The following is a 24,879-nucleotide window of genomic DNA, read 5'->3' as shown; positions in this document are numbered from 1 at the left end:
ACAAATCATGTTTATTGTTGCTCAAAAAAGGGAAAATCACGATTATTGATTATTATCTAGAGATAAATCGTCTCGATTCATATTTATAACGAAAAATAATATTTTTAATTGAAATCGTAATATATTACACAATACATTTGACATAAAACATAATAATTTTCAGTTAAATTAACATGTATTACACAATATTTTTTAGTATTATAACTGACAAAAAATATACTTTTGCAATGAAATAATACTTTGAAATAAATAATAATAATTCTAATTGATCAAATATTTTTCACTCAACTGATAATATATTATACAATATTTTTTTTTCTTATAAAATAACTTACAAAAATGATACTTTAGTAGTGAAAAATAATATTTTAAACATAAAATAATATTTTTCATTAGTCGAGTTGAGTCAGATATCTTTATCACAAGATATGCTTGTTAAACAATCTCGTGAAAGTTTTTGTGTATTATTAATTAGCAATCAAATATAGATTTGGTATGTTCTTCTGAAAAATAACATTTTAACCTACGTATGAATGTAATGATTCATATATTAAAAATACATATTTATTTGATTGCCCCTTTGATTTTAATAAATCATATTAATAGAATGTTGATTATTTATCACCTGTAACGTATGAGTTGAATAATTGCTCGTATTGGAATAACAATCAAAATGGATTTAAAAGATTTGAATAACACTATTTATAATTTTTGATAAACTGTTCAATCCTACATTTACCAAACATTTTATACTCTTCACACATGAACCTTTCAACAGAGGGCCATATGATGAGAAAATCTTACGGTGACGTTGAGTTTTTGGTAAGTTCGCATGAAAACAAGAATAATGAGGACCCTCAATTTAACAACCGAAACTTACAGAAGATGAACTTCATTTTTCTCTCTTTTTTTTCATTTTTTTATTACAATACACGCGAGGAGGAGAATCAAACCCGGGCTTCCTGGCAGGTGAGACCTTTCATTCTATAATGTAGTATTCCAGGATAGTACCAGAATGCTACAAGAAAAAGAATTCAAGTCATATTTTCTTGCAGCTATAATAAACATAACTACAACTCATTTTTATCTTCGGAATCCGAGTCTTTCGCATACTGATCGAAGAACGAATCAAGATACCACAGATGTTTTTCATTCCAATCACCCCGAGTAGAATCAACTCGCCACTTTTGATCTTCTATCATTTCATCAGATAGTCCCCATTTTCGTAGTTCTTCGTCTGTATGATGGATTGCTAGACTGTAATCTCCGCCCAAACCCAACTGCATCACTCGAAATTCACAATTTCCCAAGTTATTCAAGTACTCGAATTGCTCAACTGTCCATTTAAACCACTTCATTAAAAAAACACGAATTGCAAGCCCATGTGATACGATGACAAGATTGAGATCATCGGATGAATCCTGATGAAGCCTGTTCATATCTATGTCCCTCCACAGTAATTCAAGAAAACCTGCACAGTGAAGTGTTCGTCTAAAATTTGAAACACGGATCCGAATTCTGAGGAAATACATAATTTAAAGATATAAGTTAATGCACAAAACAGAATAGAAGGATTTATCACAGGTAAAGGTAGCAGTTAATTAATTCTGTTGACACATTATTTTCAGATCACGTGAAGGTATTTTACACTGCTTTCAAAAAGGGCATAAATTCTTAATGCAATATTTTTTTTTCGTAATGATCCGATTTAATTATATATTATTTGACGATTAAGATTAATTATTTTAAATTGAAGTATTTTAAATAATTAAATCTGATAATTAAATATTATGTTTAAAATATATATTAAAAATATCGATTTATAGACGAAAAAGATAAACACATGCATATTAATATTATATATACATATATACATATATATATATATATACACACACATCATCATCCTAAATCTACGCGTTACTTCCCGTAGCTTCTGTTCTTCATTCCACCACCATTTTCGCTTCTTTGACCGTCGATTGTGGCTGCACCGTTCGTCAAATAATTAAAGTAAATATATGGTTGGAAAGCTCTTGACATAAGCTAGCCATTGATACCCTTTTGATAGGTAAAATCGAGATTCTTGGAAACCCGCCGCCTCTTTCTCCGTTGAATCGTTGCTGTACGTCGCCGGACTTCGGAGGCTTCAGTTTGATATTATATATACAGAGGTATATTTCAGTTGTTATAGGTACTACTTATTTCTTATGTTTTGTTCAAGAAATGTGTAAATAAGGACAATTACTTTGTTGGATTAAATATTATAATCCTTAAACAAGATTAGGATATGATTTAGTAAATGATTGAAGCTACCTGGTGGCGCTTAGATGAAAGTTTCTCAATCTAACTACCTTGGAGCTTTCTTTATGGTGTTGTTTGCTTTATGACAATTAAGGTGAGGGATTGTATTGTTAATAGACTATCGAATTAATCCTAAAATATTGTTGGTAATTGAGCTCTTGGACCGTTATTATGGTGGAAAGAATTGCTTAATTCTTTCAATTGTTCGTGGAATTATACGTGGACAACCAGTACCTCAAGACAAATTTTAGATTAGGTTTTAATCGTAATTGTGAAAGGAATTTGCCATATGCTAGAACTATAAGTTAACTATTAGAAATTTTAGAAAGATAAAATGTCTAAATAGTTGAAATTGGATTTTTTTAGTGAATTTAAATTGTTTTGGAATTTTTATATGATAATAAGATCATTTAAATTAATATTCAATTGAGGATTTAAGATATTGGTAAATTAGTTGAGGTACGTAGAGATCAGTTATTTTCACGATAATCGACAGAGGCATCTGATGATCATGTGTACGATTTATTTGCTATTTGTTGATTTATTTGATATTATATGCTGACTCGCATATTATCAGTTGGTAATTGATGTGCAAAATAAAATAAAATATTTCTTTTGTTCACATACATTTTATTTTAGTTAGACACATCAATACGATGAACATATCATATTGAGCCTATATGTTATTGAGATCCAGTTATATTTCGGTTGAGATCCGTTATATATTTGATATGGTGTCATGGAGATGTTTGGCTACCTTGATTCGGTTCGACTTATGTGGTTGCTGGCTTCGAAGCCGGGCCATATCCCAGACACGGTCCGCTGAGTCGTGGACAAGCTCGAGCATATATGTATGATTGTCGATATCGATCATTTGACTCCTGATATCCTGATATCTTGCATATATTCATGCGTTGCATTCATATATGGCATCATTGCATTTCTATGTCATATATCGTGGTTTCTTAATGTCTCGTATTGGGGTTTCTGACCCTCGAGAGAAGGCTGTCGTGTCTTTTGTGTATGGACATGAATACATGACAGGTGATTCGACCTCAGGCCCTCAATAGGAAGTCTCAGGAAGTACCAGAGCTCTTTGAGAGTGAGCTCAGTTGTATTTAAGTACTGTGTGTTGTTGCCGTCTCCCATATACTATATGTATATATTTGGAGGATTGTATTATGATATTATCGAGCTACCAGAACATTCGTTCCCCAACGAGTTGATCCGAAGGCTCGAAAGGAGGACTTAGTAGGCTATCAAGTCTCTCCCCACTGGCCTTCGCGGGCAAAAGAAAGAGATTCATTTTTAGATGCAGATTAGGCTCTGCTAACCATTAAAAAATATATTCAACTGCCTTCTACGATCTCGTTGGTTCTATAATATTTTGGGTTTGTATATGTCATGATTGTGTCTGGCTGACATATTATTATGTTATTATGTTTATTGAGGGCATATGCGTATTTTGAGTATTTGATTTTCTGGTATATCTTATTTATGAAAAAATCATATCGAAATTTTTATAAGCTTAAACACAAATTTTTAACTTATTTTTTTGTTATTTATTGATTAATCATGATTGCATGTTTATAAATCATTATTGGGATAGGACTCTCACATTATCCTTCCCCCATTTCTTAGGGATACTGGATATGACTACTAAAAGAAAATCCGTGCAAATAGGCATCACAGAAGTAAAAGTTAGAAGTTCTTTCACAGTCTCAGAGGCAAACAATTATAGAAACATCATAGAGAGACGGCACAGTGACAAAATCTTTAATAACTTTTATAAACACACCAACACGTACACAACTTCAGAAACAAAACCAAACACACAGTGAAATATCTCACACTTTACAGAAAATACAGAACAATAAACCAAACATAGCTGTAGTTCCTCTCTAAATTGTCTGCCTCTTCTCAAGTGAAGCCCAACCAAACCATAAACTAAGAAAAGCCACCAACATGTCATTTAAGGATAGAATCAACAAATGTATACCAAAGAATTTTACGTACATGCAGTTTCCATGCAACTGTGTGCACGCACAAAATAAATAATAAAGTAGAAAAAAGTTAAAGTTCACATATTGTGGATTATATGCAGTTTGTGAGCAGACACAAAATAAGAAAGTAAAAAAATTCAGAGTGAACACATATTAATCCAAGTTACCAGAGAAGTTCTTGCATTCACTTATAAAGAGTGCCCATAACATAATCATCGAATGCAGATGGAGAAAAAAAAATCAATGTTCTTGGTTTAAAAATCAACCCAAGGAGGACAGATAATCCCTTTAAACATTCGAATTAGGAAATGTTCGATGAATCATTTAGTAACATATTTCAAAGGTGGTCTCATAAATTGTTGATTATTTGTTATACTACTAGGAAGAAAACCACAATACATTATGGAAAATGCCGACAATAACCCAAAGGGACTCTAAAACAAGAGAGACATTCTTCTTAAACTTGAATTTAAAAGTTTTACTTCTGCGGCAGCTTACAATTTCTCATCAAGAATCAATACCATGTAATTAAATTTCACACGAACTAAAGAGACCAGCATTTTACACTCGCACTATATTTCCAAGCATAATCCACAATCTGTGAGTTCGAACCATTTCAGCCAATCTGAATAATGATCAACTAAATCCAGAAGTCATCCTACTCTTCAGAGCTGTTTTTCACACCATTTCCTTCAGAACTATAAAAATCCTCATTAAATTCTCTCCAAAACGTATATAGTGAGTAGGAACTTTTGTACAAGATGACCTCTAGATCCATGTTACCAGCTAAAGCATTGGCAAGGAAGATTGTACTGCCATTTCAGATTAACTGTATACATCTAAATAGGTTCATCCAAATCGACCTACCGGAAGGAAAGAAATCTTTACTTAAGTTTCCCTCACAATGTTTCGGAATCCTACTTGCTGAAGATAGCAAATCTCCTAGTAATATCACTGAAAATTACAGGTAAGGAAGCAAAATTATAATCTCTTATTGCTAGTCGAAAACAAGAAACATATTATTTCAGTATAAAAGCACTCCATGTTCAAATAGTATAACTAAAGCAGCTCCATCTTTTGCATCTCAACTGAATCAATACAAGATAAATAACGAAAGGAGGAGCAGCAAAAAGTAGAGGTGATCGAACGAGGATGTAAGGTGGTAGAAAAGAAAAGAATACTTGAAACACGATCATAAACATCAGCAGCAGACTCTCCTTCGGGAAAGCGATAAAAGAACCTCCCAAACCTCTCTCTCGTCTCCTCAATCACTTTCATCCGTTGGGCAACCTGAAAGTTTCCGAAATCCTGTTCTCTAATCCGGCATTCTTCCCTTACCCCAATGATTCTCCTCTTGGGAAAGGCACGACCGATCTCGCGGAGGGTTGAACGAGACCTATGGTAAGGAGACAGGTAGAAATAGACTTTCCAATTCGACGAAAGTCCGCGGTCGGAGACGACATGCCTGATGTCTGAGCCAGCCCGTTTGGCCTGGTCGACGCCTAGAGGCGTCAAGGGTAATTTATAGTCGGGTGTTGTCGCGTATGCACTTCCATCTATGTTGCCTTCACTTTCGCCATGGCGCAGAAGAATAATGCGCTTAGGCAGGATCCGTTGATTCTGACCCTGAGGCTGGTGGCGGCAGTCGTTCAAGTTTAGCGGCAGCGAAGCCATAATCTATGGAGGTACACGGAAAGCACGTGAAATATGTGTTTGGAATTTGACTGCTGTCTTTAAATCTTGACAAATGCTAATAATTGATTCCTTAAAAAATCTTCCTGTTTTTTTTTTTTTTGAAAGGAAAAAAATCTTCCTTTTAAAACAAATGATTTTTTTTTAAAAAAATTAAGTATTGTTTCAAAATAATTATATAAGAAATAAAAAACAACAAATTTAAAATATTGTTTTAAAAAAAGTACATGAGAAATTTAAGGGGAAAAAAATACCAAAATTCCAATACTTCGTTCATCAAGAATTCCAAGGAATTAAAAATAACTTCTAAATATCATTTCTTCATATCAGAATCAATTTTTAAATTGTTTTTATAACAATGGAGGGCAAAGCTATATTATATGTTTATTAAAAACATGAAAAAAATTTATGTCAGACGGTTTCACAGGTCGTATTTTATGAGACGAAATTTTATTTAGGTCATCCATGAAAAAGTATTATTTTTTATGTTAAGAATGTTATTTTTTATCGTGAATATCAGTAGGGTTGACTCGTAAAAATTCGTAAGATCGTCTCACAAAAGACTTACTCAAAAAACATACTATTTAAGATTTTTTTAGTATATATTTAATATTTAATATAACTATATTTAAACTTAATCCAGGTTCAGTAATTTACATATAAAGATAGTATTTTAGTTTACTCGATTTTCTTACGTCTATAAATAGAATGCTTTGTCTTAATTAGTAATTAGAAAACATAATAGCTAATAGTGATTGTTAATCTATATTTATATTAAAAAAATAGAAATTATATTACTTGTTCTCTTGAACATTTATCCTACCATTTCTCACTCTGAGAACCCAATTTATAACAATTTAAAATATTCTTTTTTTTAAATGTCATGAATTAACTTGATTTAGATATACGATTAATAAAAATATGGTTGTCGATATAGTTTTATGCTAAGAGTAAAATCTATGTTGATACACGAATTATTGATAAATTGACCAAATTATATATTAATTATTGTAAATGACTTAATTGATATATGATCAAGCTAAAAAATCAATTTTATCATCAACTTAAATTTTTTTAAAGCCCAATTCCATTAATAAATTCAATTAACTAAATGTTTTTATTTTCAAGCTTATTTTACTGAATTTTTTAAAATTATTTTACAAATGCAACATTGAATAATTGCAATTTAAGTGTTACATAAATACAATTACTTTGAAATAAGTTTTTTTTTTTTTTAGTTTTTTTGGCTATAAAAATAAGGACAAAAATGTATGTGAGATGCTCTCACAGGTCGTATTTTGTGAGACAGATCTTTATTTGGGTAATCCATAAAAAATATTACTTTTTATGTTAAAAGTATTATTTTTTATTGTGAATATGAGTAGGACGGTCTCATGAGACCTGTTAAAAAATAAGATATAAAATTGAACCAAACGAGATGAACAACAAAAACCGATCGGTCCTCAGATAAAAACGGCTGCAGAGACTCCGGTTTCAATCGATCTCAAACTCCGAATCAAAACCCTGGTGGATAGATCCCAATTACAGTTACCCTATCGCGGGCAAGAGGAGAATTATGGTGAGGGAAGTGTCGGAAAGTTGCGTGGAGAGTCTGCTCACGGAGATCGTCTCCTCGTATTGCAACGGCTTCTACGCCAACAAGCCCGAGCTAGCTGCCCGAAGGATCGAAGCCATTGGCTTTCAGGTTGGCCACCAACTGTCTGAGAGGTTTGTTCTTATACACATTACCGATTGAAGTTTCGTTGTTATTTGTTTGATTATTTGGTGAGGTAAATATCCCATTTGAAATCGATGTGGGGTTAGATACTTGGATGGTAATGCAAAATGGGAAATTGTGAATTTTTTTAGTTGCAGGTTTGTGGCGGTATGTGATCGTCGATTGAATGAACTAGCGGAGGTTCTTTGGTATTTAATAATGAAGCAAAAGCAGTGATTGATGGTCTTGGAGAAATGTGTTTGTGATGGAAGCTATATGGATCGAAGTTTCTGAATTGAATGTGACATGATGCTGTTACATTTTTTTCAACACGCGGGCTCTTGTTTACTTTTCTTATTTCTGCTGTGAACCTAGTGAAAGTTTTATATTGAAAGCTTCTTCACTAGAAAAGGTTATAATTCCTTCATAATTTGGCTAATTTGATTACTGGTGGAAGTTGTAATAGTTTGAAAGGAGTGGTTAACCTACTGACCTTGTGCGAGAAATTGGTGGCGGCTTAGGTGTTCTCGATTGACTGAATACACTCATAGCTTGTTCATATAGAGTATCTTTTGACTTGTAGCTTTAAACGAGAAATTCTAAAAACAAAATTATAGTAGAGTTAAGGCCAACATCTTTGTCATTGCCTAAATTTTGATCCAATATGTGCCAATTCTTGAAAGGTTTAAACAGTTTACATGAGAAAAATTTCATCTTGATGCAGAATGTTCAAATCACATGATATTTGGTATTGCTTTTCATGTATTGATGAGGAAACTCATTGAATGTCATCTGGTTTTGTGCCAGATATACAATGGATCGACCTAGATTCACGGATCACCTGGAGGCTATCAAGTTCATTTGCAAGGACTTTTGGTCTGAACTATTTAAGAAGCAGATTGATAACTTAAAGACAAATCACAGAGTGCGTATGCGAATCTGAAGGAACTAGAAAGATAATTTCACATGATTTGTGTGACCAATTATGTTTTCCTTGCAGGGAACTTTTGTATTACAAGATAATCAGTTTCGATGGCTTGCACATATGTCAGTTGACCCGTCGGTAGAAGCCTCTGGTTCTATTCAAGATCCTTCAGCAATGGCAGACAACAAGGAAGCTCAAGCTACCGGCATGCATCTTTACTTTCCTTGCGGAATAATAAGGGGAGCACTTTCAAACTTGGGTATACCATGTGCAGTTTCAGCAGATATATCCAACCTTCCAGCATGTGAGTGTTTCTTAGGTTGTTTTTTCTATTTTTGTTGCATTCTCGGATCTGTTATAGAAGGAATAGTGAAATATATGATCTAGTAAAATAACATAAATAACATATTACAGAGATTTTTTTTTTAATTTTCAAAGACATCATCATTACAAATTCAACTTTTCATCCAACACATGTATCAATATTGTAAGGTGGTAGCCTTTTTCACTCTTGTCTCTATCTTATATAGTGTTTTAAAAGGGTAATTTGAAGAAATATGGTTAAGAGATGTCGGCGGTTGACTTTTCTGATCTTATAAAAATGCTTTGGTTATATTACATACAAGTGAGTTATCGTATTGCTCAAAACTTACACAAGGTTAAGTTTTGCTGCTCCTGTTCTTTAACTACTGCTCTTGGTGCTTCAGAAGCTACATTAGATCGTAGGAAGTGAGTTTTTCCCATTGAATTTTGAATTTAGGGGAGTGGGGTAGAACTGGTTCATGACTTGTTCGACTAAAACACAGTTCTCACTGATCTTGGGCCTTTCACGTGTTTGTTCATGAGTTTGTAAGCCGACAGCCAGATTTTATTACTATATATATTTATGTATTGAATGTATACGATATGACATATGATAGGTGATCTTGGTAACAATAAAAAAAAATCAATGTAATTAAATATCTTTTATTATTAAAGATTTGCCTTGACCTTTTTTTACCAGTAATATTAATCGAGAAACCCACATAAGAGCTACTTTCAGTTTCTTAATGTTTATTTTTTAATTTTTAAACTACCATTTACAATAGCTACCTATTTATCTTATCGAGTTGTTTTAACAGTTTTTACACAATATTTTTGTAAATAATGACTAATTGCTAGACATGCGTCTTAGATTATCTTTAATTTAATTATTTATTTTGTGATGTGACTAATTTGTCTGCTATGCCTCTTTGAGGATATATCCACCTTAGTGTAATTGTGGAAGTCACAATAAGAGCGGTTTTTGAGGCTCTAGACGACCCGATTTATTGATCACGCACGTTCATCTGTCACAAGTCTTTCTGCATTAAAATTGCATAGTAGAGCAATATGTTAAAAGACATTGTATGTTAAAGATCCTTAATCTCAAACAACTCGAGTTCTAGAGATATTGTAACGAAGGTGAAGTAAATGGTCACCGGAAAACTTCATGACATCATCCTAACAGGCTAAAATCTTTGCTCCTAATCCTTCTCTGTGATTTTCAGGTTCTTTTGTGGTTCGTGTAAAAGCCTGAGGAGGTCTGGGCATGATCGTGATTGAAATTTCAGGCTTCATGTTTTACTTAGTTGTGAAGTCTTTTTTCACTCTTATTCCTACATCGTGTTACCAATTCTAGCTATACAGCCAATACTGAAGGAAGGTATGTATAACAGAAGTTATCCTTTTATTTGATTTCATGTGAACTCTGTTTTGACTTGTTTTATAATACTTCCATTGACTACATCGTTAAATCGTGCAATATGCTTAGATACTATATTAAATTTACGTTGGACCAACGTGTATATTTTCGGATTATCTCCCATAATAAAGCATTAATTTTCTACAACATAATTTGGTAAAAAAATATAAATGAGGGGAGCATAGGATCAGGAGATTTATCTCCTTGGCCCCAACTTTTATCCTATGTTTGGTGCAAGGATAGAGAGGATCCATTTATCTATGGCCCGGAAAAAAAAAACACTCTTTCTCCACCCCCTCAGCGTCATATGTACGAGTACGTTGTTTTGCACATGCTTTGTATATGCATAATATAATATATAAATACAATGTAACATAATGGCGAAACCTTAAAAAAATGTTCATGTTGAAAATATTCAAATTCGAATTTTAATTATTTGAAAATTTGAAAAAAAATGATAGTTCGGAAAATTGAAAAATTATATAGAATATTTGGGTATTGTTGAAAGAGGAAAGTCGTGTGGATAGTTGGGAAGAGAAACTGAGTATTGTTGGGAAAGTTAAGTTTAAAATTAGTTGTTGATATTACATTGATGTCTTCTAGAGAGTTTGTTTATAAATAAAAAGGAGGTATTTAAGCTCACTTGTTAAAAAGCCCAAATAGGTTCATGCATTATCAAGTAGTAAAGATTACTATCTTTACAGTTCCATGGATAATGTCCTGAAATTCCACACAAGCCCTGGTGAAACCCCAAAAATGAGACGAGTTACTGCCACATTTACGATTTTTCGTAGAAGCGGGCGACCATGGTGGAGGGGAACAATGGGAAAGAAACACATAGAGTGTTGCGGAAAGTATAAGTGAAAAGGGTAGTGATGCAGCTCAGAAAAAATGGGGCAGAGTTGGTGTCTGATTCTCGAGCTAGAAGCCTTCTCTCCAAGGATAGTGCCCAAAATCTCTAGGTAATGAGCGAGTTCCAACAATCGAGCTCTTGCACACGCTCAAACAACGAACTCGTATATGAGATGTCAGAAGATTTTTTCGTCGTTATCACTCCGACGCTCAAGTCACTGTTGGACTCATGAAAACTAGAAAACTAACTATACAAGTGAAAACAGGTTGTAATATGAACCGAGTACCTTTCCAAATATGTAAACTTTGGTATTTATAGAGAAAAGACAATGATGAGCTCGAAACCAAAGTCACGAGGATTTTGTACTTTACGCATTAAGTGTCTCGTTCCGGACTAAGGTCCGGAGGACCTCTTTCCTCCCCAGTCTTGAAAAATCACCGCTACGTCGTACGCGCGCCGATTGTCGTTCCCAATATTGTGGAGTAGATCAACTTCTACTCTGCGGCGCCGACTGATCTTCTCGTTACCCGGAGAAAGTTTTTACTCTGAGGACAATAACCTCTTCCTAGATTTAGTCCCAACCTGTTATATTTGACTTGAGCGTGATCTCTGAACTCTACCACCTCGGTCTCGAACCCTCAAATACACACTTATGCTTGTTGACTACCTGAACTCGAGCATTCCATCTCGAACCAAAGCATCTTGCTCGCAAGATTCATCTTAGTCACTGCGGCCAATTACCCTAATCAAGTTGGTCTGAGTACCTTGGCCTAGGTCCTGGTGGGTAGCATTCTTGTGATTCCATTCTTTGCTCACAACTTTTCTGAACTATTTCTCAAGATGTCATTGAAACGAAACCATATCTATGACTGTAAAATCAGCTTTGAGGACAAATCTAGTGTTGTCCATGCCATTTTCGAACAAAGATCAAGGAACGAAGATAAAAAGGGAAGATTCAAGATGAATGAAGTTTTCGTTTCTGGTTTTTAATCGGCTGATTTTCTTTGATTTCTGAACTATTTCATTTTGGGTTTTATTTTATCTTCTATTTTAGGATTTTGGGTTCTTGAACATTCACCAGCTTATATAATGACAGCAGAAGAGAGCTTAAATCAGGTCTGGGTTTTAATGATGGAATTGAGTTATTTATTTCTAAAATCGATTTAGTTTTTAATTTTTTTTTGGTTACTAAAAGCAATAAGAATGGAAAAAAGGTGATGAACTATCACTTCTGTCTACCTAAGTCATCCATTAATTTCAATCTTTGAGTGCATGTAATTTTACATGTTTTATTCAAAAAACAATCCATGTTTTTAGTTATTACCCACACAAAAACGCAACGTGCCTGCAATTTTCACACACAGTGGTGCGCTATGTGTGATTTTTTTTCACACACAAACAAGCCAAAGACCATAACACAGTGAGAATTTTTTTATTTTTTGATTACCAAACACAGATATTTAAAATGGATCATTCCTAATAAAAAGTAGCTGTCGAGCACACGTGCAACTATGAAATATACTCTATAAATATTATGCATGGTGCATATATAATATAGTTTTAGTTTTTGAATTGATTTATAAAATGGACGAGTTGTAATCTCCTCAGTTCATTGATTGATTAGTTAATTGATTAATATTGGATAAAATCGAAAAAATGTACAAGGATATTTTTAATATTTAGTATGGTGCCTTGTAGTTTTCAAGTGACACTCAAGTTTAAAGTTTAATAATATAGTAAAGGCAAGTCACGACTCACAACTAATTGACTCACACATTCTGCCGCAAGGATGAATTCCGTACAAAAATGTGAATGCTGCTAAATCATGAATGAAAAATATATTCTTTTCAATATATATATATATATATATATAGCAGAGCTTCTAGAGTTAGTCGTGAATTTCTGCTATTCATACAGACAGGCGCATATTGGATACGCTAGCTACAAGTGCGGGATCGTTTCAAGGAAGCATTTCGGTGCAAGGACTCCATTGACAGGACAGGAGCTAACAGCAGACAACACATGCTAGGCTAATACACGACCACAAAAGTCAGGTAAACTTAGGAGCTCTGCAACGGCTGAAGTTCTTGCTCGGCTACGATGGACTCAACGGGCTTGTACGGATTAGTAGATCGCTCCCTCCTCCAAATAAACCATGCCCCAGACGCCAAAATTCCAATCCCCAAGATTACAGCAAATGAGACAACTACCAAGTAATATTGCTGCCACCATGTGCTGCATCATTGTAGAAATTGTCGAGTTTAGTATTTTGTATATCAAGTTCTACTGCAGATTTGTAACATCTTTAGCTTTTGAGATTGGGAAGAAGTTTCCATAACAAAAATTACCACGATCGACCATCCCATCACTTTTCTGAATTTATATTCATCATTGACACTTCTATGCCACATGCTGGGATGTGATGTAAGAGAATATATTTACCAACACAATTATAAATTTGATATATATTGTGTTTAATATTTTGTAGAGGATATGTTAGGTGTATTTTAAAATAGCAGCTTAGCAACCTTAGTTTCAATGAGGCGTTCACCACACATTATGCCCAGACTCCATGCGGTGCTTGTGCCAAACTGCCAATAATAACGACGAACAAAACCACCACCTCCAGCTTCTCCCCTCTTCGATCTTTTCTCTCCTTCCTCTCCGAAATTTTTTCCATCAGATCCCTACATGCCAGGAACAGCCCCTCCTATGCTTCCACTTAGTGCTACCACAAATAACAACCTCCAATACACTGAATCCCGATCTTCTCTATAACCCATACAATCCCAATCCAAAAAATTAAAACCCACCATTCCCTCGTCTCTCTTCACCCTTCTCTTTTCTCCCAATACCAAGACATCGCTCCAGATAGTATGCTCAAAATTGTCTTTTATGAATTTAAATATTTTTTTTAAAAAAATGAGGACACACAAGTTTACCAAGAATAGAGACACAAAGGAAATCATATTTTAGTTTACCGATTTTGTGGGGGTTCAATGTTCCATTCGAACAATTTATAATTTCCAAAGCTGTCAGGAAGATGCAAGCTGTTTTCATTCAACTTGGAAATAATATCCTGGTAAAAAGAAAAATAAAGCTGTAAATGTTTCTGAGCCCCCTTAAAATAAAGATTTAGACAAGGGAATCCACAGTTCAAAACAAAGTTTACAGTTTACCATTGCAGCACTATTTGAGATATAATCAGAAGATTCTGCTGGAGCAATGGCCCATCTTAGGAGTGTATCATTCTCTCTTGAAGTGAAATTCATCAATTGAACCTGCAAAATGATTCATCTCAAAATGACGAGAGTCGTTGTACCATGCAACAATTACAGATGAGTAACATAAATATCAGGATTTAATGAGTAATCAAACTAATTTTCAAATTTTGAATTCCATGGTGATTGTCAATTTTTATTGATGTACCTGAGAAGCATTAACGTCCAATTCTTTTGCAATGTACAGAGCAAGTTCTGGGATGTGAGGCTTCAAATCTGAGTACTTCACACTCAGCAGCATAGAGAATGTTATGAGCCCTATTTTAATGTCCCCTGCAAATTGACAAATGCGAAAAATTGCCAAAATATGCTTAGTTTCATTGCTGCTTGTTGGCCGAAAGGAATAGTTGAATAATTCTTAGAAATAGTAGAGATACAAGAAATAATCCACATGAATAGAGAATGTTTTCAGCTAGAAAAAATTGCTGGGTTATTTTTTAATGTTGGTTGAAAAAAAATAAGGACTTGTTTTCTTCTGCTGTAATCGGAATCGAATGGAGTTCATGTCTACTTTTAACAAAAAAGTGACTTTAATACTCGAAAACTACATATATTTCTTACTGTAACAGATTCCCCTTTCTCTCCTGGTCTTTCTCATGACAAGTATTCTCTGCTCAAAATGAGATTCTGTGCAATTGTCATACGCAAAAGATTCTTTTTGTATATTTGGCTAGTCTGCGTCTCTCACTGCTGAAATGTAAGTCCCACTTATTGTAGTATACAAATCTTTCTCCTGATCTAGCGTTGTCAGCTTAGGCAAGAAGATAAGTTTCTAAATAAAATTATATTTATGGATTTCATCGAGACACCTAATCAAAACATGTGTTTGATCTTGCAATCCTAAATTATTGGTTTGGAATGATGATCAGTCTTCCATATTTTTTATCCCTTTGACTTTGATGCTCTTCTGGGCTTGAACCCATGATCCATCCCATTTTTTATGAATCTTTTTTTATATTTAACCATCGATCATCACATCCTGCTAAAGTATTCGCATTCACCATGTAAGCTCTCATTCCCCTAAAAGGTGTCTCCCACAGTTTACTTTTTACTTCGAGAAACTAATCAGGACAGGTGGCTCTCATATTCCTTTGCTTTTCCAAAAGAAGAAGACTGAGATGAAGAATAAGACAACAATAAGCGTCTTCATTAGTATAGCTTTGACCATGCACAATAGGAAAGTCTGAATAGATTACAAAATAATCATTTAACTTGTTAATATTTATTTAGAACTTAAGCAGAAAAGGTTTGCAAACGGTAAAAATTAGCATGACATGCAACAGTAAAAAGAACACAGTACTTTGTTATACCTGGGCCTTTGAATGGTGGGGATTCACTAGGAGCTAGTGTAGGAGATGTAGCCATGCTGGAATTAGTCTGATTCAAGCCCGACGGCAGTGGTGGAGGGGCAGGAGATATGTTGAGTCTCTCCCATAACTCTGAACAATTGGTTTTCCAGAAACCAATCCTTTCATGTTCACGGTCATATGTCACAAGAGTATTACGGACAACGATACCTATTACCAGTACATATAAGCAAATATACATCTGTTAAATGATACCCATTAAAGACTGAGCTTACCCCCCAAAAGAGTGGTTGGGTCCTTTCCGTTCTGAAAAATCCCGAGGCAGTATGAACCACGCATCTTCGAATGCTAAACAAAAGAAAAAAAAAGGTCAATAAAACAAGAACCAGAAGGACATTATTATATAGAAATGTACACACATCAGGTTGAAATAGACTATTATACACTCGAAGGAAATACTTCAAACAAGATAACACAAAGGTAACCTACTCTGAACAAGTAGTTCTCAGGGGACAACAATAGCTTCTGTCCATTGCCAAATACCATTTCAACCAACGGAAATGATTTCGAGAGTTGTGAAGCATCACTGAAGCAAACATTCACACTCAATTAATGGTCACAAAAAAAAAGCGCTGAAAGCTTTGATTTCTTTAAAGACTCAATTATGATAATCATGTTACCTTCCAGCACCTGAGAAGCAAATATCATTGTAGTTAGGGTCAGGACCTTGTATTCGTTTAAGGGACTTGAGTTCCTCGAAGATCTACAATTCAAAAATGATAAACATCAGTACTGAAAAAGGGAATCATGCAGATTCTTCTAACAATTGAGTAATATAATTTAATTGCTAAAAGGGAGCTTTTAAATGTTATCTCCAGCTTCCAATGTAGCATCTTAAGTGATTGCAGAAGCTTGTAGTGTTTTAAGCACAAGACTCCATGGGGCATGGAGGAGAAAACAAGAGGATTTTTTTCAAGCCTTCAAACAAATGACAAGAACAAGCTGCCTTTTGTGTGAGAGAGGAAGGACAAAGAAGAGCAGATATTTGTGTTTTGATGCCTGGCTGGAAATTTTGTGAAAAGTTAAAAGGCACAACAACCTAACTAACCACAATTCCTAGACAACCATAGATAAATGGCAAAACCCAAAAAAGAAATATCTTACGGCTGTTTTGAATGCTCCGAATGCAAATTCTGGAAGATAAGCATAAGTCGTGCCACTATCCAGCACAGTTCCATGTTTACCATCAAATGTCTTGGGATGCAGAGGCAGCGCTTTCCCAGAAACACGTATCTCCGTCAGCTCAATATTGTAATATGGACTGTTGCCATCCCGAAACTAGAGTAAATGCGTGAGATGTATCAAGTGTACTTGTTAGGAAAGAGCCTAACGTTCCATCAGTATACCATAAATCTTCCTAAACATACCTGCGCAAAGGGTCAGAACGGGTAAAAATCATATCAGCAGGGGATGAAATTCCTCCAAGAACCATTGTACCGCCACCCAAATCCATTCCACCATAGCACAAAGAAAATGAATCACTAATTACACCTTTGTCAACGAGTTGATCCATGATACTAAGATCTCCACGGCCCAGACCCATTATACCATCAGCATGTTGGCTGTAAAGATCACCTGTTTCCATATTTTCGCAACCAAAAACAGCTCGTTGGGGTTCCAGTTCACTTTGATTACCGAAGGACACAATGTCTTCACCTAGGACCCCACTGCTAGAACTCATTTCAGCATATTGTCTTTCATAAGTGCATTGCTTCCTGTCGCTATCGCAGGGGCAATCAATGTTGCACTTCACTGGTTTGTAGGTACTTGAAAAATCGGGCTGAAACTTTGGATCCTATTAAATTCAAAAATTGAAACCAACATCATGCACTAAATCGATAAATGCAACATAATTAAATGAGTGGCGTCAAAGCAGATGAAACGAGAAGAAGACCAAAAAGGTTACTCTTAATTCACTCTCTCGTTACTTTTTCATCGTTGTTTTGTCACGACTCTCGTTGTGATGACAGTTATTTAGCATCCAAAAAAATATTTTTATAAAAAAATGAAGAGTGTAATCAATACAAAGTGGAAACACCAGTTCAATGAAGATAACCACAGACTACAAAAAGATCACTTAAATTTCGATCACTCCGAATTGGCTAAGTATATTCAAAAAATTGTGATTTGCTCATTACATGACCACCACAAAATCCATCTGGCTCTTGAGACATTTTTTATTGAACATTCAACAAAGGCATTAATTTAGCATGATTAAGAGTAGCATTGAAATAAATCGGAATGAGAAGTGATACAGTAAAGTAAAGAACATATTCAACCTCAATCCAACACTTTTTAATAGAATACGAAAGAAGCAATTGACCTGATGCTTGCCGCACTGTTCGCAGGTGGCGCAGGGAACATAAGTAACAGTACTGCCCGTATCAACTATGAGCGCAAACATTTGGGGCGGTGACCCGATCCATAAGCGAGACGTATAATACCTGCAAACCCACGACATAAATCAAACAAGCAAAATCAGATCTCATCAAATCACCACTCAACAATTCAAGAAACGACTCATTAGGTTCATATCAAACCAGCAAACAAAGTCAAAGACTACGGAGCAGACCCGTTAAGGAGGAGATCGTCGTGGAGAAACATGCGGGCGGTGCGGTGGGAGTTGTTCTGGAGCTGGCGTTGGGGATATGAGTCGATTTGGCGGCGGTTGTTGTGCAGAAACAGAGGTAGGAACATGGTAGTGGTATTACTATGAACATGATCACTTTTCGAATCCGGGATTGATGAAATCGGAACGAAGAACAAGGGGAGAATGCTGGAGGTGAGAGCGAAAGCGAACAATGCTCCTCGTGCCATTGACAAGAAGGAATGAATACGATCTGGTATTATGGAGGGGCACCGATAGCGAATCGATCCAAAGTACACATCACGGTCATAAATGCTGAGTCGCTTCTTTGGCTACAGCTCCTCCCTCTTCCCTTCGCGTGTGCTCGCGTTGAAAGACGTTGCTTTGTTTTCTGACATCCGTGTGTGAATGGGCTTCTTCGCCAACATCCTTGATCTATTAATTTTCCGAAAGTCAGATTGATTTTCAAACATTTTATTTATACTTTTTATTGTTATTTAAGTAATATAATACACCCACGACAACACGAATCAATTTTATGATATAAATATTTTGTTTAAATCAACAATTAAAAAATGTTATTTTTTAGAAATTCGGGTTTATTATTGTCGTTTTTTTTGTGTAAACATATTATCTCATTAAATATTTGTCGGATATTTTTCTTAAGTTTAGTTGTCTTTGTCACTAAACACCTCCTGATTATTCAATTTCTCTTCATTGTCGATACTAAAATCTTCAAAAAACTGCAGACTTCTAGTTAATCAGAATCTAATAATTTTCGCTTTTTGGTTGGAGTAAAAAGAAGTGCGACACTTGAAGAAGAAAACCCGAAACTTCTTCTTTTTTTACATGTATTCATTCACCCTGACCCCTGGTTGCTCATGCACACAGACAGGTTGAGACTGTTCGCTCTTCTATTTGACCTCCATAGTGAGTGGTAGAGTTGTTTAAACGGACCAGCTGGATGGACAAGCCCACAGCTCGTCACAGCTTGTCATAACCCGCCATTTGGCAGTACAAGGTGGCTGGTTCGCCATTTGGACATGTTGAGATATTGTCAACTCAATCCGTCTATTTAGTCGGGTTGGACGGACCAACTCGATAGATCTGATCAATTTTGACAACCCGTGATGTGAAAATATTCTATGTCAAAAATCTTGTTCTTTTGACTTTTATGATTTTCATTTCATTCCGTACAAATTTCCAGTATTTTTAGCATAAAAACAACACAAACCAAAGTTAATACTTGATTGAAAATACGGGACAATATTTTTTTATAATGTCTAAATTTTCTTGTTTTATTGAAAAATACGTAGACATATTATTTCACTTTATACAATACAAATTGATTGAAAAATATGTAGACAATCTTTTAAAAAAAATCTATATATTACATTAGACGGCTTCTAAAAATGGGACCCTAAACGACCACCCAATGCTTAGGTAACCACCTAGCGGTCTTAAGCGACGTATTTTAGAACACCGATTAAAACAAATACTCAACGAGTGACGTGCATCACAAGATGTAAAAATAATAAGGCATCATTCAATTCTTAATGAAACACGTACATCCGCAACTTTTTGGTAACATACACAAAGCAATGACTGTATACAAAATATCTGAAAGGCATACCATGTCTGGTAACATACACATCCACACACAATACCCACTTCAAAGCAATTGTACACTGAATAGAGAATATGTCGAAAATGATTACTGAAACAGAACATTGAACGGAATCATCCAAAAAACTAAGAAAACAGTGTAGATCATTGACGACCAGTAAAGTACGGCCGTTGAGATTGAAGACGATGAAAAGCTAGCTGCTGCATTCACCAAAGGAGAGACAAATAACCAGGAAGAAAATACAGAAAAGGATAGAATCATTAAGATAAAGAAAGAAAGAAAGAAAGAAAGAAAGAAAGAAAATTTTTGACAAAGTATTCATGTATACGGAGCTATCTTTTTTTTTCTTAACACTCCAATTCAAAATCCTCAAACATAAATGTCATCTTCAATTCCATTGGGTAACTAAAGATACTCAACAAATAAACTACTCTCACGTGCAATGCATGTGTTTTTGACTAGTAAATATAAATTTACGACCGAGGATAAGACATGTTCGAATAGATTACAATCGAAAATAATCATATTACCTTGTTAAGATTTAGAACTTGAGCAGAAAAAGATTGTTACCAGCAGAGACTAGCATGACATGCAACATCAAGCAGAACTCAGTAATTTCTTATACCTGGGGTTTTAAATGATGGAGGTCCACTAAAAGCCAGCGTAGGAGCTGTTGCCATGGTGGATTTATTCAGATCTATGCCGGAGGGCAGTGGCGGAGAAACAGCAGATACATTGAGTTTCTCCCATAACTCTGAACAATTGGTTTTCCAGAAACCAATCCTTTCATGCTCACGGTCATATGTCACAAGAGTATTGCGAAAAATGATACCTATTACCATCAAATATGAGCAACAGATACAGCAATTAAACCATAAAAATTAAAGACGAAGCACACCTCCCAAAAGAGTGGTCGGATCCTCCCCGTTCGTAAAAATCCCAAGGCAGTATGAACCAGGCATCTTTGAATGCTAAACAAAAATGGCAAAAAAACAAGACCCATAAGAACGTAAGTATATAGAATTGGCGGCATAAATAACAGAAAAACAAATGTAAATGCATCAGGATGAAAAAGATTATTATATGATGGAAAGCAAGACTTCAAACAACATAAAACAGGTAACACCTACTCTGAACAAGTAGTTCTCAGGGGACAACAATAGCTTCTGTCCATTGGAAAATATCATTTCAACTGATGGAAATGATTTTGAGAGTAGTGAAGTATCACTGAAGCGACGTTAGCACTCAATAAATTGTCACACAAAAATAAATGACTGAAAGTTTTGCTTTCTTCAAAAACTCGATGATGATAATTATGTTACCTCTCAGCACCTGAGAAGCAAATATCATCGTAATTAGGGTCATGACCTTGTATTCGTTGAAGGGACTTGAGTTCCCTAAAGATCTACATGACAAAAACGGTAAACATCAGCACTGCAAAAACTGGACTATGCAGAATTTTCTAACAGTTATATCAAATTGTTTAATTGCTTAAAGGGGGGTTCTAACTGCCATCTCCAGCATCAACTGGAGTATCTATAGTGATCACAGAAACTTGCAGTGTTTTAAGCACAAGAATCCCAAGAGGGAAAAACTAGAGGATCTATGCAAACATCAAGCCTTCAAACAAATGGCACACCCTGTGTTTTTTCTATGTGATTGAAAGAACAAAAAAAGCAGATATTTGTGTTTCAATGTCTGGCTCGAAATTATGTGAAAGCTAAATGGAAGAACGAACAGAAAAATTATAAATCCTAGACAACCACAGACAAATGGCAAAACCCAGAAAACAAGTATCTTACGGCTGTTTTGAATGCCACAAATGCAAGCTCTGGAAGATAAGCATAAGTCGTACCACTATCCAGTACAGTTCCATGTCTACCATCAAAAGTCTTGGGATTCAGAGGCAGCGCTTTCCCAGCAACATGTATCTCCATCAGCTCGATATTGTAATATGGACTGTTGCCATTCCAAAACTAGATTAAATGTGTGAAATGTATCAAGTGTACTTGTTAGGAAAAAGCCTAACATTCCATGGTTATACCATAACAGTCTTCCTAAACATACCTGCGTAAAGGTCAGATCGAGTAAAAATCATGGCAGCAGGGGATGACATTCCTCCAAGAACCATTGCACCACCACCCACATCCATTCCACCATAACACAAAGAAAACAAATCACTAATTACACCTTTTTTAACTAGTTTATCCACGATACTGAGATCTCCACGACCCAGACCCATTATACCATCAGCGTGTTGGCTGTAAAGATCACCTGTTTCCATATTTTCGCAACCAAAAACAGCTCGTTGGGGTTCCAGTTCACTTTGATTACCGAAGGACACAATGTCGTCACCTAGGACCCCACTGCTAGAACTCATTTCAGCATATTGCCTTTCATAAGTGCATTGCTTTCTGTCGCTATCGCAGGGGCAATCCATGTTGCACTTCACTGGTTTGTAGGTACTCGACAAATTGGGCTGAAACTTTGGATCCTATTAAATTCAAAAATTGAAACCAACATCATGCAACTACATCGACAAATGCAACACAGGATAATCAAATGGGTGGCATCAAAGCAGACGATGATTGGAAGTAGCAACAGATTTTATGTCATACTACCATTTGGCCATTACAGGGCCAATGGCATGAACACAATCACATGACCATCTAAAAATTCAAATGATTTTTAAAAGGAAACGAGAAGCAAGATTTGTTTATTTCATAATCTAAAAAGACATTAAATTTATCACTATTAAGAGTAGCGTTGTACTCACAAAGGATGAGAAGGAGACACGGTAGATTAATGAAATATTGAACCTCAATCTACAATATTTGACCGGAATCGGAAAGAAGTAAATGACCTGATGCGTGCCACACAAATTGCAAGTGTTGCAGGGAACATACGTAAGAGTACTGCCCGTATCAACTATAAGCGCAAACTTCTGGGGTGGTGTCCCGATCCATAAGCTAGACGTGTAATACCTACAAACCCACATCATAAATCAAATATCACAACCAGCTCTCATCTAATCACCCGTTGATACATTCAAGAACTCGCTCATTATACTCATATCAAACCAGTAAAAGAAATAAGAAAAGCTACGAAGCAGACCCATCAACGAAGAGACCGTCACGGAGAAACATGAAGGCGTTCGCCCTGTGGGAGCTGTTCTGGAGCTGGCGTCTGGAATATGCGTCGACTTTGTGGCGGTTGCTGTGCAGAAACAAAGGTAGAAACATGGTAGTAGTATTCCGACTAATACAATCAGCTTCCGAATCCGCCATTGATGAAATCGGAACGAGGAACGAGGAGAGAATGGCGGATGTGAAGACGAAAGTGAGCAATGCCCCAGCTGCCATTGAGATTGAAATACAAGGAGCAAAGAGATGCAATCTGCTATCACTACAAAAGATGCTGCTCTGCTCTCACTTCCTCTTACTTAGATGTTCATTCTTCGTCTCTCTCCAGCGTCCACGTCAACGTCAAAGTCAACGCTGTGAGGTATGGTGTGTGTAAACCAATCAAATGGAGTCGAACACGAGGAGTCGAATATAACGAAAATTTGAAGGTTTAAATTCGGTTTTTATTGAAATTGGAGTTCGATTTAAAATTCGAAAAAAAAATCATCAATAAAATTATATAACGAGAGTATAATTATAATTTTGAATAGAAAATTATCAAATAATAAGAAATTATTTAATATAAGAGTCTTTATTAAAGCTAATAAGATAATTATCAAAATAAAATAAAGATCAAAAGTAATAATACTTATACTGATTGGATTTATTACTCCAATACTTGGAATCCACATGTCATGATATCACACTTGTGAATTGTGATTTCTCATATTATTATACTATTTTGGAACTGGTAATTTTTTACTAAATTCAAAATTATTTATACAGATTAAATTTAAAAAGATATTAGATATTCATAAAGTTTTAAAAATAAAACACAAATCATCTTATATATATAATAACATCGATGCATTCAGACTAACGGTGTGTTTGACAACTGGGATTTGAGAGGACAATCAAAAGCTCACATCTTCTTCTATGCTTAGATGCATAGGTGAATTCAAGATCTCCTCGAGGTTCCTAACTTGATTTACTACGAGATGGTCAACTTATTTATTATAAATTAAATTGTATTTGGATCGAAATATTTGAAGTCATGGATCACAAATTAATTTATTAAATTGTTTATACCAATATATGTGGGGTGAATTTTAAGTTCACCTATTTGTTAATTTACTTATATAGATGTATAAGTAATTGTGATAAGTTTTAAATGCACGGAAATATTAACAATGTCAAAACGGGCTAACGGGGGTGATCAATATGTAACCTGGTGCAGTATGCTATTAGGCAGCCAAGGAGGGTTGGCCCGACTCCCTAGCCAATTTTTTGTTGAATTTGGTGGGACGGGACAAAATAGACGAGTCTAAATTTTGGTTAGTCGAGATATTACCAACAATCCACCTATTTTACGTGGTGGGTCGGCCGTCCAATTGGCCTAACCCGTTTTGATGGGTGTACAAAAGATTATTTCAACTTCATAGTCAAATCACGGGCTAATATCATTTGGACCCTACGTGAAATATCAAAAGATTGCAAATACTTGTCCTGTCATCTCTCATTTATTTTTTGCAGATGATAGTCTGATTTTCTTCAAGGCGACCCGTGAGGACAATATACAAGTTCGAAATTGTCTTGATCTGTATGAGAAAGCTTCCGGCCAAGTGGTAAATTTTGACAAATCTGCTCTTACCTTTAGTCCAAGCACCTGCCCTCACACAAG

At 35.2% G+C, this 24,879-nt stretch overlaps 4 protein-coding genes and 1 long non-coding RNA gene across 5 annotated transcripts; 2 read left to right on the top strand and 3 right to left on the bottom strand.

Moving 5' to 3' along the window:
* Positions 1–876: 876 nt before the first annotated feature.
* Positions 877–6,050, bottom strand: LOC140812281 (phosphoglycerate mutase-like protein AT74). The gene is made up of 2 exons (XM_073170515.1): positions 5,486–6,050; positions 877–1,471 (listed from the first exon to the last, which is right to left on the bottom strand). Exons 1-2 carry the CDS (start codon positions 5,976–5,978, stop codon positions 1,071–1,073), a joined length of 894 nt encoding a protein of 297 aa, XP_073026616.1. The 5' UTR covers positions 5,979–6,050; the 3' UTR covers positions 877–1,070.
* On the top strand, positions 1,478–5,135 carry LOC140812282 (uncharacterized). Its single transcript, XR_012113636.1, has 2 exons — positions 1,478–5,035; positions 5,066–5,135. It is a non-coding gene; the product is annotated as an uncharacterized lncRNA (long non-coding RNA).
* Positions 6,051–7,465: 1,415 nt separating the features above from the next.
* Positions 7,466–10,405, top strand: LOC140812577 (uncharacterized). The gene is made up of 4 exons (XM_073170887.1): positions 7,466–7,724; positions 8,521–8,638; positions 8,714–8,942; positions 10,168–10,405. The coding sequence occupies exons 1-4, from the start codon at positions 7,573–7,575 to the stop codon at positions 10,194–10,196; spliced, it is 528 nt and encodes a 175-aa protein (XP_073026988.1). The 5' UTR covers positions 7,466–7,572; the 3' UTR covers positions 10,197–10,405.
* Positions 10,406–13,044: 2,639 nt separating this feature from the next.
* Positions 13,045–18,886, bottom strand: LOC140811974 (aspartic proteinase 36-like). The gene is made up of 12 exons (XM_073170114.1): positions 18,435–18,886; positions 18,186–18,306; positions 17,230–17,657; positions 16,967–17,123; positions 16,483–16,565; positions 16,292–16,388; positions 16,078–16,150; positions 15,806–16,012; positions 14,644–14,768; positions 14,394–14,495; positions 14,196–14,293; positions 13,045–13,449 (listed from the first exon to the last, which is right to left on the bottom strand). The coding sequence occupies exons 1-12, from the start codon at positions 18,677–18,679 to the stop codon at positions 13,275–13,277; spliced, it is 1,911 nt and encodes a 636-aa protein (XP_073026215.1). The 5' UTR covers positions 18,680–18,886; the 3' UTR covers positions 13,045–13,274.
* A 1,165-nt stretch (positions 18,887–20,051) lies between these two features.
* LOC140812424 (aspartic proteinase 36-like) lies at positions 20,052–23,554 on the bottom strand. The gene is made up of 9 exons (XM_073170683.1): positions 23,191–23,554; positions 22,940–23,060; positions 22,140–22,570; positions 21,879–22,035; positions 21,399–21,481; positions 21,207–21,303; positions 20,975–21,047; positions 20,702–20,908; positions 20,052–20,276 (listed from the first exon to the last, which is right to left on the bottom strand). The coding sequence occupies exons 1-9, from the start codon at positions 23,436–23,438 to the stop codon at positions 20,164–20,166; spliced, it is 1,530 nt and encodes a 509-aa protein (XP_073026784.1). The 5' UTR covers positions 23,439–23,554; the 3' UTR covers positions 20,052–20,163.
* Positions 23,555–24,879: the final 1,325 nt, after the last annotated feature.

Source organism: Primulina eburnea, chromosome 14, assembly GCF_022965805.1.
Source record: "Primulina eburnea isolate SZY01 chromosome 14, ASM2296580v1, whole genome shotgun sequence".
NCBI classification, from domain to species: Eukaryota; Viridiplantae; Streptophyta; class Magnoliopsida; order Lamiales; family Gesneriaceae; genus Primulina; species Primulina eburnea.
Note: the sequence above shows the minus strand (reverse complement) of the source record. Positions and strands in the feature narration are given on the sequence as shown.

Coding starts and splice junctions, on each gene's coding strand:
- LOC140812424 (XM_073170683.1), bottom strand. CDS start 23,438: ATGGCAGCTGGGGCATTGCTCACTTTCGTCTTCACATCCGCCATTCTC. Junction 21,304..21,398: donor TGCTTCTCAGGTGCTGAGAG/GTAACATAATTA, acceptor ACGTCGCTTCAG/TGATACTTCACTACTCTCAA. Junction 21,048..21,206: donor CTGAGAACTACTTGTTCAGA/GTAGGTGTTACC, acceptor ATTTTTGTTTAG/CATTCAAAGATGCCTGGTTC.
- LOC140811974 (XM_073170114.1), bottom strand. CDS start 18,679: ATGGCACGAGGAGCATTGTTCGCTTTCGCTCTCACCTCCAGCATTCTC. Junction 16,566..16,966: donor TCGGAGCATTCAAAACAGCC/GTAAGATATTTC, acceptor TTTGAATTGTAG/ATCTTCGAGGAACTCAAGTC. Junction 16,151..16,291: donor CTGAGAACTACTTGTTCAGA/GTAGGTTACCTT, acceptor TCTTTTGTTTAG/CATTCGAAGATGCGTGGTTC.
- LOC140812281 (XM_073170515.1), bottom strand. CDS start 5,978: ATGGCTTCGCTGCCGCTAAACTTGAACGACTGCCGCCACCAGCCTCAG. Junction 1,472..5,485: donor TGTTTATGATCGTGTTTCAA/GTATTCTTTTCT, acceptor TTCACTGTGCAG/GTTTTCTTGAATTACTGTGG.
- LOC140812577 (XM_073170887.1), top strand. CDS start 7,573: ATGGTGAGGGAAGTGTCGGAAAGTTGCGTGGAGAGTCTGCTCACGGAG. Junction 8,639..8,713: donor ACTTAAAGACAAATCACAGA/GTGCGTATGCGA, acceptor TTTTCCTTGCAG/GGAACTTTTGTATTACAAGA. Junction 8,943..10,167: donor TATATCCAACCTTCCAGCAT/GTGAGTGTTTCT, acceptor TGTGATTTTCAG/GTTCTTTTGTGGTTCGTGTA.